The sequence below is a fragment of the Mya arenaria genome, chromosome 2, assembly GCF_026914265.1.
Source record: "Mya arenaria isolate MELC-2E11 chromosome 2, ASM2691426v1".
NCBI lineage: Eukaryota > Metazoa > Mollusca > Bivalvia > Myida > Myidae > Mya > Mya arenaria.
The window spans coordinates 29,280,409-29,294,961 of record NC_069123.1 but is presented as its reverse complement, the minus strand read 5'-3'; the positions used below and the strand labels follow the sequence as shown (position 1 = coordinate 29,294,961).

General features: G+C 34.4%; 2 protein-coding genes across 2 annotated transcripts in view; both read left to right on the top strand.

Annotated features, from left to right (window-relative positions):
* Positions 1–1,710, top strand: part of LOC128214177 (uncharacterized) — a 28,126-nt gene extending 26,416 nt beyond the window's left edge. Inside the window, exon 20 of the mRNA XM_052920519.1 lies at positions 500–1,710. Coding sequence (XP_052776479.1) covers positions 500–661 — 162 coding nt within the window. The 3' untranslated portion in view covers positions 662–1,710. The remainder of the gene's footprint in view (positions 1–499) is intronic.
* Positions 1,711–5,982: 4,272 nt separating this feature from the next.
* On the top strand, positions 5,983–11,779 carry LOC128214169 (uncharacterized). The gene is made up of 8 exons (XM_052920507.1): positions 5,983–6,031; positions 9,115–9,411; positions 9,573–9,851; positions 10,111–10,215; positions 10,388–10,427; positions 10,613–10,629; positions 10,924–11,030; positions 11,618–11,779. Exons 1-8 carry the CDS (start codon positions 5,983–5,985, stop codon positions 11,777–11,779), a joined length of 1,056 nt encoding a protein of 351 aa, XP_052776467.1.
* The last annotated feature ends 2,774 nt before the right edge of the window (positions 11,780–14,553 follow it).

Here is a 14,553-nt window from a genome sequence, read left to right as displayed (position 1 = left end):
GTCTTTAAACTGATGAACACATGTATTTGAAATAAAACTGAAACATGTACATTTTTTTCTGAACCATTGCCTTAGAGTTATATCAAAGTTTCAAAGTTCTATTCGCATAACACCCAAAAGGCCATGGCCCATGTGGACAAATATCATATTCAGTGTTTACAGGTGAACACATATACAAAACAGTATTACCAATATTATTACTAAAATTAACTGTCAGTACATCAAAAGAAAAACATCAAGCAATAAAGCAAAATACTTATCAAACTAATTTGCATCATTTTGTATTTCATGAACAGATAATCTTAATCGGTTTGTCAGTTATTTTTCGATGTTGTTTATTTTTGTTTCTTTTTGCATCCAACAAAATGTATTTACATCGTGTGGTCACTCAAAACACTCATGTGGCATTTTAGAGAATTTGATCTAAGCAAGATTGGGCAATCGTACTACATTTTTTTAGTATATTGTCAGCACTCAAGGGAATAATTATATTTTCTAGGGTTCAGATACCAACCTGGTTTATGCAGATATAGACATCGAACATTTGGAGACAGCCAGCAAACCACCTTCGAGACAGAGGCCGCCAAGTCCGACAGAATATGCTGACGTTGATTTTATAAGAACAGAACGTGGATCAAACAGTGACAATATTATTACCTAATGTCAGGGAAAATAATAATTTTACATATGTGCCAATAAGCTGATGTATTCAAATATAACATATTTCTGAATATCAAAATTATTAATTGATTTAAGTCATAAATCAATCTGAGAAATGGAATTTACCATTTGATTAACATTCGGTAAAAAAGACATGTGTAGGGAATTTCAGCGAAATCAGTCCCACTGATAGCAATCTTTTAAGAGTTTTGAGATTTCCAAACAAATAATATGTATATACATGATTATACTAATTTACTTTAACTCGATTGTGAAGACGTTGCTTGTTTAACTTGTTAAAAGTATTCAGTTTTGATTTATCTTAATCAAACTTATAAGTTGTTAAAGAGGTAAATTTCAGTTTAAAAAGACAACCTGTACTGAAGAGAATGCAGTGGGTTTTTCTCTTACCTTTGGTAAAAAGTGTTGAATGATTTTTAGCTCTACAACCCAAGGGCCAGAAGAGCTTATGCCATGTCGTGGTGTCCGTTCGTCCGTCTGTGTGTCCGTAAACGATTGCTCGTGAACGCGAAAGTTTTGAGTGTATCTCAATCAAACTCATACAGTATAAATGAGAGCTCAATTTCTCTTTTAAACTAGCCATATCCGCATATGCATGAGTAAAGTATGGCCCTTGAAATGCTATAGCCCTAGCAGAAGTATACTCTAAGGGAGGCAAACTGTACAGAGAGTTGTGTAGTATTGTAGTGATTCTCTCTTTTTGCCGTCTGTGAACCATGAGGATCATTGATTGCTTTCCTCTGAATGTGGGCTCAGTATAGTGCCTGTAATTTGTATATACATTATTTGGGTAAAAACAAAAACACCAAAAAAGTCCAGACGGTGGAGCATAGGACATCATGGGCATTTTGTTATACTTTTACTTAAAATATATGGGCGCCTTGTAAGATGTTTTGTCTTTACCATCTTTGTAATGATGTATTTGTACAGTCTTGTTTTTGTAAATACTTGTATTTGTGTATTCTTGTGTTCAATTCACTGTTTGAACTATAAAATATTCATTATAGGGTATTTTAATAAAGTTTATCGAACCAACAGTTTTCGTTTATTCAGCGACACCTACTGAATCTAAATAGGATGACAGCAAAATTAATCTTTACCACTTGTAATTGTTGTGATTTATAGTTGATATACAATTTATATATTCAACAATTAAATCGTCCAAAATTACTTTATATGTCAATTTTGGAGAAAAAACAACAACAATAAAATACGCTCAAATTTACATTTAAACCAGTTAAATTTCGGGCGGGGGAAGGGGCGAATGCCAAAAGGATGTTCCTCTAGGATACGCCCCCCTTTAAAGTCAAAGAAATGACACCACCTTGGCGAACTGGTTTTCGTAAAGATAATGCTATTTGACATATTTTACTAATACCATGGCGGTTAACATTACATTTTAGATCGCGATATGACGATTTCATCATACATCGAGCTTCCCCGCCAAGTCTAAACTGTTCAAACTTTTTGTTGCAAAATTATATCTTTAAAGTTAACCTCAGCAGTTGCACTAAGGCAGTGGGGCTTTTCAAAAAAGATCTTAGTCAGTTGTAGTGGTAAATTAAAATTATCTTAGAGCCATAGTTTCATAATCTTGCCACATATATGTATTTGTGTGAACTAAACTCTAGCCGACATTAGAAATGAACATTAACATTAAGTTGACGAAATAAAAAAATCCATGTATTGTTATACGCTTATACAGATTTTAGAATTTTAGTCGTTACTTAAATTATATAAAAGTAGAGTATAAATGTCAGTTATAAATGGCAAATATCGAAAAAAAATCCTAAACTTTGTATCATTTTAAATGTTTCCTAAGTTAAAATCCCACAGATATGTCGACAAAAACAACTGCCAAAATTTACATTTAGTCACAAGTGCGTTATTTAGCATGCGTGCTGCTTAAAATAGAGACATTTCGCACTAAACACGTTAAAAAGACATATTAACCGATGTAAATAATAGCTACGTGGCCACAAATCATCAGTTTAAAAGGCGCGAAATATTGCTTAAATTATCTGTACACAAATTATATCGTATTTTGTTTTTTATTATTCAAGTCAAATGAGTTTTAAAACCAAACTATATTGTTAGCTTATAAAACTGACCTACTGTTATCAATGGCATTACATGATGGCATATATATACAAAATATAAACAGTGGCATTTTATCATAACATGCAATTTCAATTTCGATATTGCAAAGATTTTCATTGTTATAAAATGATTGTCCTCCATAGTTTCGTACTTTCGCGCCTTCGTGTCTTCGTCCCTTCGACTTTGCACTTCCGCTCCTTCGTCCTTTCAATCATGTAGCAGTCATGTAGCTCTTAATCAATGTTTTGCTCGGGGTCAGTAAAACTTGGAATTGTTCCATATCTAGCGATTCCTTGTTTGTTGCATATGTAAACTGATTTGTAAATTCATATGATTGAACAAGTAAACACAATGGCGGTTCCAACGTTGAAGCCTAGGGACCATGCCACCTCACTCATTGGCTGACAAGGGGAAATTCTAGACATCACTATATTAAACTTAAAATAGCTGTACATTTTCTTGAGGGAGGACCCCCACCCCTTGCCCCTTACCCCCCCCCCCCCCCCCCCCAATATCGATTGTATGAGCATACTGAACAAAATTTCAACCCAGCATTAACTTTCCCAGAAATGCATGCAGATATAATTTTCTATAGTAAGCGAATACTTTTGTTGAGTATGTCGTTTATCTAGTTCAATATATATATATATATATATATTACCCCTTAAAACATAACATTTCAATAAATCAGTTAAAGAACAAGTAAGAGACACAAGTCACTGTACAGAATGGGAATCGGCCATAAGGAAAATTATTTAGATAAATCGTATATATATATACATTTATATAGAGAACGTGTATGTCGCTTAATATGATCCGCGAGCACAAGAAAGACAATTCGTTCTCATAGTTAGTACAACTTAACACCGAGTTGTTTCCCTTACATCAAAAGTGCATTGTTTCTATTGAAGAAACCCATTCCCATTCCCATTCCGTGCAGAGATGATTGGTCAGTTCATGATAAATGATTGAAAAGCGCTTGCGCTAACGAAAAGCAAAGGGACGAATGGGCAAAGGTACGAAAGTACGAAGGCGAATACACGAATGCAAAGGTACGAAAGTACAAAGGCAAAGGGACGAAGGGGCAAAGGTACGAAAGTACGAAGGCGAATACACGAATGCGAAGATACGAAAGTACAAAGGCAAAGGGACGAAGGGGCAAAGGTACGAAAGTACGAAGGCGAAGACACGAATGCGAAGATACGAAAGTACAAAGGCAAAGGGACGAAGGCAAAGGAGCGAATTAAGTGGCATTCGTACCATCGTGTCTTCGCCTTTGTGCCGTCGTGCCTTTCAGTCTTTGCGTCTTCGCCTTCGCCCCTTCGCCTTCATACTTTCGGATTTTCGTCCCGTACGTTTTCTGTTACGGCCAATGTGTTTTCAACCTTACGCGAAGGAGCGAAGACCTGAGGGGACGCTCCTTCGCCATTGGATTTTCTTACTTTCGTCCCGTCGCTTCTTCGCCTTCATATCGTCTTCGTCGTCGTCCCTTCACGACTTCGCTCCTTCGCGTAAGGGAGAAGGCACGATGGGACGAACAGAACACCGTAAGTAAATCTGTTTTTTAAATGAAGAGAACCTGCTTGTTTCATTTTCGCAAGCTGCGGTAGTTGGCTCTTGGAAAATTAAGATGACATTCGGAACTCCTCGGCCATTTTCTACGAAATCAACCTCGGATGTAAGCCGGTACATCAGAAGAAGTAATACGTACAATTGTAATCTATATAATTTATTAAAAGTAATGTTTTAGCTTGTATTTTTAGATCTGAGTTTAAATTGATTGCCAGTGAAGTGTATTATTTCAAACGTTATTCAAGATTCCAAAGAGTTAAATCAAGTTTAACTACTTAATTACAATGACTGCGCGATCTACTTGCAGCGTAGTTAAAATGTACCGATTTCTGACATTGTAAACCGTTCATATATTTCCGAGGTTGTTTTCGATAAAAATGTCCGAGGTTTTCCGAATGTTGACTATCAAATTTGGTAACTGTATACACCACATCTGGGACCGATTTACAATTTGGCCGTAGAGGCGACGCTTTGAGTCTATGATTGCTAAAAAAGGGTTTGTTATTATATCATTTGACAAAGTTACTCAGATTTTGCCTTGAATTGATGCATGCTATCGTATTCGAAATAAACATTTTAATTTACTGTTCTTCATGATTTAATACTCTTTTAAACAAACACTAATAAAAACAAAGCACATTATTCAGCTCTCAATTGTACTCAATATATCATGTTTTGAAATGGAAGAGCATATACGCAGAAAATAAACATCTTGCTTTCTTACTTGCCGGGAATCAAACCCGTGACGACTTAGTGAGAAGCGGGTTCGCTAACGACTGCGCTAACAGGACAACTGTGATTTTATATAACAGTTATGTATGTTCTGCTTGGTTTTACGTTTGTCATCTGAATATGGAGGGGCAATCCATTACAAGTTCGAACTATGATGGGATATGTGAAGAATAAACCACACTGATGAGTGTAAAGGCCGTTTGATCACTGTCAAAACCTTATACTTAATTCGAGTTTGACACCCTCGTGACATATTATTCACGACTAGCATACTGTGCATCCAAACAAACACCGGAATATATTCAACACGACGCCGATACATGCAGTTAATACAGTATGAACAACGACCGTTTGTTGTTATAATCAACAACTAAATTATAATTTACAGCTAACACTTTTCCAAATGATAACTATTACATGTTGGGTTATGAGGCATCACCTTGCATATTAACACTTGGATCTATATTATATACACGAATGTTTGCTCATATTCTTAGATAAAATACCTTATATATGACTTTTGTCATAAGATTGGAAAGTCTCGAAAACAAACTTACTGCAAGACTCTTACAAGTGAAGCCTTTAAGTGACATCTTAATGAGGAAGATACAAACAAAAGCAATTTTGACAACACTAGGTTAGTTATTGTCTTAAAAGTGGAAACAGATATTAACAATTTTATCAGCCAAAAACCTAAGAATCAATATAATAATGTTTCAAATATACTCATTTCCTGGTAAGCAAAGTTGCAACTCTGGTATATCAAGCTTAAATAAATGTTCCCTTTGTTTGTGTTGTTGTATTAAATAGTATGTTCGTACATGAAAATAGCAGACACTATCGGAATTTAAAGATATTCTGTTTTCTGTAATAAAAAGTGTCTATATGAGTGTCAAAATGAATGTGCCATTCCTCATAGTGTTTCTGTTCATTTGCTTCAAGGGAGGTAAGTAATAATTGAGTGAGAGTATTATTGTGGTAAAGGTGTCAGATTTTGGTTAGATATCCAACAAGGGGGTATTTTCTTATCGATCTCGAAAGGCCTTTTTTTATTAATTGGTGAACGGATTTTTGTTTAAAAATGTTGGACGGGTGGTGCGAAAAGAAAAAAAGGAATTCAGACTTGTAAGTTACTAATTTTTTTACAATGCATAAATTTTTCATAGCGTTTGTGGGGAAACCCAAAACAAAAAGATCAAAATATCATTAATTATAGCAGCAGTTTGAGTTTACATTTATTACCAAAACAAATTGTTAAAATGCAGATGGTAATATTGAAAATGAGAAAAAAAATTGTATGATCTCAGCTCAAATGAGGCCGCCATTTTGAAAACAATTTTTAAAACTGCATCCTTATGTTGCAAAGGAACAGGCAACAGGCAACAGGTTTTACATCATTTTATGTGCGCAGATAAAAAATCTGACTTTTTTTCATTTTTTATATTTTTTGGAGATTTCGAAATAATTGGGCGGCGGATCCGTTAACCAATTTTTTTTTTTTTAAAAAGGCCTAAAGGGACCAAACATAGATAATACAATTGCAAGTAAAAAGAAAATTGTCAAAAACTTACTTAAAATTGATATCAATGTGTACAACGCATTAAATCCTACCTACTGATTATCACATCGCTTACGATACATGTATCTTTCGCAGTTTTGGGGTATTTTTCCAATTCCAAATATACTTTGTTTGTCTACCACTTAAATCCCAGTAAATTTAAAAATAGCTTCGGTATTTGTATCTGTGCTAATCACTTGCCTTCCACTACTAAATATACACATTATAAACTGGAAACCAGTATGCGCTAATTTTATACGGATAAACTCAGCTGAGAGAGCGACAAAATATTATTTTAATTATGTGAAATAATGTATTATCGGCCTCCTACTAGCTTGTATTTACATTTCTTGGCTTGTCTTGTGGAAATAATGTATATATCGATTTCGGGACCATCTGGCGCCTTACCCCTTTAAAATGTACACCAGTATTGTTTTTTACCCAAAAAACGGACGCGAGAGTGATTCTATTAGGTATCCACTTTAGTCATAATCGAGCTTAAAGAAAAGGGTGTAAACTTTAAACTTATTCCTAACAGTTTTATCTAATCGAAACATAAAAAATGAGGTTGTTGGATGTTTTCTTCAAAAAGCAGTTATATTTTATATTGCACCGTAATATTTACAATGTATGGAAGTCGTTACGTGTAACTTCGTAAGCTATTATTTCTATAGTTCTATATATAAATGCATATATGTAATGATGTTCTTTTTTCAGTGGTTGGCAACAATTGTGGCAATCTCAGTTATTCACAGCCAGCTTTCAAAGGGGGAAATGTTACAATAATCTACAAGCCAATCGAATTCTCGGTTTCTGAAAAACCTACATTTTTCTACATAAGGGGAAATAATTGGACACTTCTTTCATCAACCATTGTGTCAAATTCAACGTCGGGCGTCTTTACTACGGTGTTTGACACAAATCTTTCGAATGTTGGACATCTATATGCAAAATATGGTTCATGCAACAGTGAAATAATTATTCTCAACTTACAAGGCATGTCAGCTTTAATTGTTTTTTGCTTGTTTTATGCAATTGAAGGTGCTGAAATAAGCATATGTTTTTCAAAAAGTTGGTTAATTATGTCCTTTGTACAAATTACTGATCTATTTTGTAAAACTGTAATATTTATATAAAACACATCAAATAATTCATCAGATTTCTAGAAACAGTACTTTGCACTTTCGTCTCCTTATTTTTAAACTTTGCTGGATTCTTAACCCAAAATAGTTTAGTCGTTAAAGCTGCACTCTCACAGATTATTCGATTTGACAACTTTTTCATTTTTTGTCTCACAATCAGCTGATTTTGTCATCAATGCTTTTGATTCAGTCATATAAGCTAACCCACAATAAAACAGATCTCAATTATTTGGAAAATTGCCGAAATTTTCAGTTTCAATTTTCAATTTCTCGGCTTCTGAAAAGCCTATCATTGTCAACAGTGATGACAAGAATTGGATACCTGTTCCGTCAACCATTATGTCTTATCCAATGTTAGGTGTCTTTACTACGGTGATTGACACAAATCTTCTGAAAACTGGACACCTTCATGCAAAATACGGTTTATGCTACAGTCCAAATATTCATCTCGACTTACAAGGCATGTCAGTTTTATTTTTTTTTCATTGTTTTATGTAATTGAAGGTGCTGAAATAAGCCTTACTTTTCAAGACGGAGTTGGTTTATTATTACCTTTTTACAAAGTACTGTTTTATTTTGTAAAATGGTATTTCATATAATTATAATATAAAATTTATGTTAAGGTAAAATCTTGGTAAACAAAAATGTGAATATGGAGTATGATTCATTTTGCTGTGCATCCCGAATCCTTAAGTCATTGTTGTTCCTGAACCAATTATTCTTAAATATGTCCATCAGTTGGATGCATAGTTTTAAAGTAACATGTCATATGTTTTATCAGGACACATGGTTAAAAACTAAACATGGCCAAGCATCATATTCAAGCAGATTTCAAATAAATCATTAAGTTCTGTATAGGCCTTACTAGTATACGATTATTGCATGGTTATGTTAGTAACAGTCAAATCTGTTGTTCCTTGGTGTAGGGGTTGACACTGACCTGTTGCCCGAGGCCATAATCTAAACATTAATATTATAACACAACTTTTGTTTCTGATTTTTGTCCGTTCTAATAAAATTAGAAAATATATTGGCATAGCGGTGACGTAGTCGACGTGCAAAACGTTAAGTGTTGTTCAAAGCTTAAAGCTACACTCTCACAGATTGAACGTTTTGACAACTTTTTGTCTTGGAACGAGATTATTTTTGCGAAAATGCATGGTAACCAGTGATATAAGACTGCTGACAAAAATCAGATCGCAGGTTTTCATACTTATGTTCAAAAATTGATGAATTGAAAATTGACTATGCCCTTTTTTTCGGAAATAAAAAGCGACGAGCGCGTGGATCCGTTTGCTGCGGTTTTGATTGATTTATTATCACTTACAGATCCACCATCGACGCTGACAATGAACGCATCAAATATAACAAGCTATTCGCAGGACATATATACTCTCAATATCAGTTGCTTCACGGACGTAAACAATGACTATTGCTTGATATCCTGGACAACAGATGGGCAACTACTTCGTGCAAACGGATACGGGACAGACAAAATACATAATTCGTCTTTAATGGTGTTTGTGAATCTCAGTAAAGAAAACAACGGTCAAACTATTACCTGCAGCGTCAATTGCTCCAACTTTGATGTTCAACTATTCAAGTCGCATTCTTTACAAGTGCCATGTACGTATCTCGACAGCGTTTCTAGAGTTCTAAAATACCGAGGAGTCATTGCCAGTCTTTTGTATTTATAAGAGGCGTTGATAAATGAAAAGATAGTCATAAACAATAATATATAAATAATTGACTATTTCTATTTTTCAATTTGCATTTGCCTATTTCAGATAAACCGAGTGTTCACTTGTCGGTTAAAGACGAAGTATTGCTTAATGCTCATGACTCTACCAGCGTTACTTGCACGGCAAAGAGTCTACCATTTTCGGATATTGTTTGGACGGTAAACGGAGACACACAACTCCTCGTTTGCAATAAGTCCGAGGAATGTGTGATGAAAACTATCCCGATAGAAACAAACGAGCACCGAAACTACACATGCACAGCTTATTTCGAATTAGGAAATTATAACACAAGTGCGAACAGTTCATTTCTTGCAATTGGAAGAGGTATGTTTTAGATATTTTTAGTATATTTGGTATGCGCGCGTGCATGCGTACGTGCGCATGTGTGCTATTTTATGTTGAATGTGTTTCTTTATTAATCTTTACGTATTTTTAAGTTATTTAAGAACTTAACGAGGGCGAAATGATTAAACTGATATTTTCGTAAACATCCTTTTTTCCCAAAAACATCCCGCTATTAGAACATTATGATTTCAATACATCAAACATGTTACATACAATTCTGATTTTATTTCCATAACAGCTTCGACCAACAGTAACGATATACCAATAGTGTGGATAATCATTGGTTTGAGCGTTATTATTGCGGCTGTCATTATTTCATCGGTCATCGTATTGGCCAGAAAACGTAAGGTTAACTAGCATTTGTGTTGGGTGTTTTTACGTTGTGTTTTGGGGTCACTTCTTACAGACATGGTAGCAAATTATGTAAATATTATGCTCGGGGATTATCTATTGTATCTATGGATTTTTTACTCCACCTCGTTGCTTTCATTTGACATGTATTTCTTCTAATGTAGGATTTTTAAAGAAGAATCAACACGTAAATGCAAGTGAACCGTACGTAGATTTATTTGATATTATCTCTTCAGTTTCTGCATTTCTACATTCATGTACTAGTAGTTTTAGTTGTTTTGAACAACATTTTCAACTTTTAGAACGCGCTCTCCGTTGACAATTGGTGTAGATGGTCGTTTATACATAAATAATGAACTAATTATGACTTTATAAAATTACTTTTTCAGTCAGCCTGTCCAACATGGTGAGTTATTCATCTCATGTAACCAAACTATTTAAAAGTTAAAGTTAAAAGTCACCAAGGTAATAGCCATGGATTTGGTGATTTCGTGGCACCGAGATTTCGTTTAAATGGCACTGATATGTCGATTAAATATTAAGTCAAAATTGTACTGTGTTTTTGTATGTGAAACAAACATGGATCTATATATTCCGAAAAAAAAACCATACATACCTTTACTAATATGCTGACCATAGCATAAGAACCGCTTTAATTGTTTGCCGTATATAAAATATATGTAAACAGTTTTCACTGCAGTCAACGTGCACGAAAATGAAACAGTAGAAATGAACGAAGAGGTTACGTACGCCCAAGTTAACAAAATCAGGACAAATAGGACAGAAGCAGTGGGGCCTAAAACGAAGGTATTATGTTTATGGAACCGGCTGTAAATGACAAGTCACAGTTGAATGGTCTGAAACATATGCAAAAGCAATCCAAAAATGTATGATAAGCAATAAATAGTATTAATACTGATGAACACATACATTTGAAATAAAACTGAAACATGTACTTTAAGTTTATCAAAACATTTCTGAACCACTGTTTTAGAGTAAAGTCAAAGTTTCACAGTTGTACTTGCATAACATCTAGAAGGCCATGGCCCATGTGGACATATATCATATTCAGTGTTTACAGGTGAAGGCAGATATAAAACAGTATTAACAATATTATTACTAAAATTAACTGTCAGTACATCAATAGAAAAACATCAAGCAATAAAGCAAAATACAAATCAAACTAAATCGCATCATTTTGTATTTCATGAACATATCAGATAATACTAATCTGTTCGTCATTTTTGTTTCGATATTGTTTATTTGGGTTTGTTTTTGCCTTCAAAAAGTGTATAGACTTCGTGTGAGCACTCTGTCTCAAAATACTCATGTAACCGCACAATGTTTGTTTTTTATATATTGTCGTCACTCAAGGGCATTATTATGTATTTTAGGGTCCAGAAAGCAACCTAGTTTATGCAGATATAGACATCGACCATTTGGAGACAGCCGGCAAACCACCTTCGAGACAGAGGCCGCCAAGTCCGACAGAATATGCTGAAATTCATACTATCAGAACAGAAAGTGGATCAAGCAGTGACAATATTATAACCTAACGTCAGGGAAGATAATAACTCTACTTACGTGCACATAAGCTGATGTACTCAAATGCAAAGCATTTCAGAAAAATAAATTTCTTAAATGATTTAAGTCATATTTAATCTGAGAAATAGCATTTACCATATGATATACATTCGATAAAAAAGACATATCCTATTCATTTTCAGCGACATCAGTCCCACTGATAGCAATCTTTTTTAGAGTTTTGAGATTTCCAAACAAATAATATGCATATACATGATTATACTAATTTACTTAAGCTCGATAGAGAAGACGTTGCTTGTTAACTTGTTAAAAGTATTCAGTTTTGATTTATCTTAATCAAGCTTATAAAGTAGTTAACTATTGCATGAGATCTCGGTTCCTTCCTTAAACCACCAATATCCGCCTTTTCACTACTTGATTATGGTGGCCCTTGAAATTATCATTGCTTTTGAATAATTTGCTTTCGTTGCCATTGAAAGATTTCAGTATAAGGGAGACAACCTGTATTCAGTGACTGTAGTTTTTTTCACTCCCTTGTCTAAGTTGTTAAAGTGGTATATTTCAGTTTTAAAAAGACAACCTATACTGAAGAGAGTGCAGTGGGTTTTCTCTCTTACCTTTGTTAAATAGTGTTGAATGATTTTAAGCTCTACTGGCCAAAAACCAGAAGAGCTTATGCCATGGCGTGGTGTCCGTTCGTCCGTCCGTGTCCGTAAATAATTACTCGTGAACGCGATGCAGTGTAAAGTGTTGATTGTATATCTCAATCAAACTTATACAGTAGATATCCATTAGAGCTAGATTCTTCTCTTAAACCAGCCAGATCCGCCTATGCATGAGTAAATTATACCCCTTGAAATGTTATAGCTCTAGCAGAAGTATACTCGAAGGGAGGCAAACTGCACAGAGAGTTGTGTCGTATTGTAGTGTTTCTCTCCCTTCGCCGTCTGTGATCCATGAGGATCATTGTTTGCTTCCCTTTGAATGTGGGCTCTGTATAGTGCCTGTAATTCGTATGTACATTCTTGGGGTATTAAAAACACCCAAACGGTCAAGCCAGTGGAGCATAGGACATCATGTGCATCTTGTTATACTATTACATGTACATGTACTTCAAATATATGGACGCCTTGTAAGATGTTTTGTCTTTACCATCTGTGTAATGATGTATTTGTACAGTCTAATGTTTGTATATGCTTGTGTTTTTTCTCAATCTCTTCACTTTTTTAACTATAAAATATCCATTATATGTTCTTTTTATAAAGTTTATCGAACCAAAATTGTTCCTATATTCAGCGACACCCAGTGAATCTAAATAGCATGACAGCAAAATTGCTTGAAATTGTTGTGATTTAATAAGATTTATAGTTGATAATATATTAATATATTTAACGGAAAGAAAGAAATAAGCTCAAAGTTACCAATTTCGGACTAGAAAGTATTAAAATTTTCCTGGGGAGTACCCCTTTGCCTACATTTTAAACCATTTGGATTTTGGATCTGCGGGAGGCGCGAATGTGAAAAGGTTGTGCCCCCTCTAATGTTAAAGGACACCACCTTGGCGAACTTGTTTTCGTATGAAAAATGCTATTTGACACATTACCCTTGAGTTGAACAATACATTTTAGATCGCGATATGATGATTTCATCGTACGTCGAGTTTTCTCGTCAAGTCCAAACTGTTCAAAATTTGTACTTTTTGTTGCAAAATGATGTCTTGTAGGTTAACATTCGTAGTTGCACTAAGGCAGGGGGCGTTCCAATTAAGATCTTAGTCAATTGTAGTGGTAAATTGAAATGATTTTAGTGCCATATTTCATTATTTTGATTCATATTTGTGTAAACTGAACTTCAGCCAACATTAAATATGAACATGAAGTCGAGGATATAACAAAATCCATGTCTTGCCATTTGCGATGCTTATACAAATTTTAATTTTTTTGTCGTTACTTAAATTATATAAAAGTAGAGTATAAATGTCAGATATGGCAAATATAAAAACAATCATAAACTTTGAAAGTTTTAAATGTTGTCCTAAGTTTAACTCACATACACATATGTCGATGAAAAGAGCTGCCAACATTTACATTTAGTCACAAGTGCGTTATTTAGCAAGCTTGCTGGCTGTTATAATAGAGACATTTCGCGCTCAACACGTTTAAAAGAAAATTAATCTATGTAAATAATAGCTACGTGGCCACAAACCATCAGTTAAAAGGGCGCGAAAATATTAATTAAACTATCTGTACACAAATCATATCGTTTTTTTTTCATTATTCATGTCTAATGAGTTAAACATGTAAATGTATTAAAGAAGGATTGTGTTTTAAAACCAACCTATATTGTTAGCGTATAAAACTGACCTACTGTTATCATTTGCATAACATGATGTTATACATATACATAATATTAACAGAGGCATTTTATCATAACATGCAATTTCAATGTCGATATTGCAAAAGTTTTCATTGTTGTAATATAATTCTCCTCCATAGTTTCGTACTTTTGCGCATTCGTGTCTTCGCCCCTTCGACTTTGCACTTTCGCTCCTTCGTCCTTTCAAGCATTTAGCAGTCATGTAGCTCTAAATCAATGTTTTGCTCGGGGTCAGTAAAACTTGCAATTGTTCAATATCTAGCGATTGCTTGTTTGTTGCATATGTAATCTGATTTGCAAATTCATATGATTGTAGAAGTAAACACAATGGCGGTTCCAACAGCTCCCCTCCCCCCCCCCACACACACACCCTCATTGGTTGACCAGGGATGTTTGGGCATAACTATAT

Coding starts and splice junctions, on each gene's coding strand:
- LOC128214169 (XM_052920507.1), top strand. CDS start 5,983: ATGAATGTGCCATTCCTCATAGTGTTTCTGTTCATTTGCTTCAAGGGA. Junction 9,412..9,572: donor GCATTCTTTACAAGTGCCAT/GTACGTATCTCG, acceptor TGCCTATTTCAG/ATAAACCGAGTGTTCACTTG. Junction 11,031..11,617: donor CAGTGGGGCCTAAAACGAAG/GTATTATGTTTA, acceptor TATGTATTTTAG/GGTCCAGAAAGCAACCTAGT.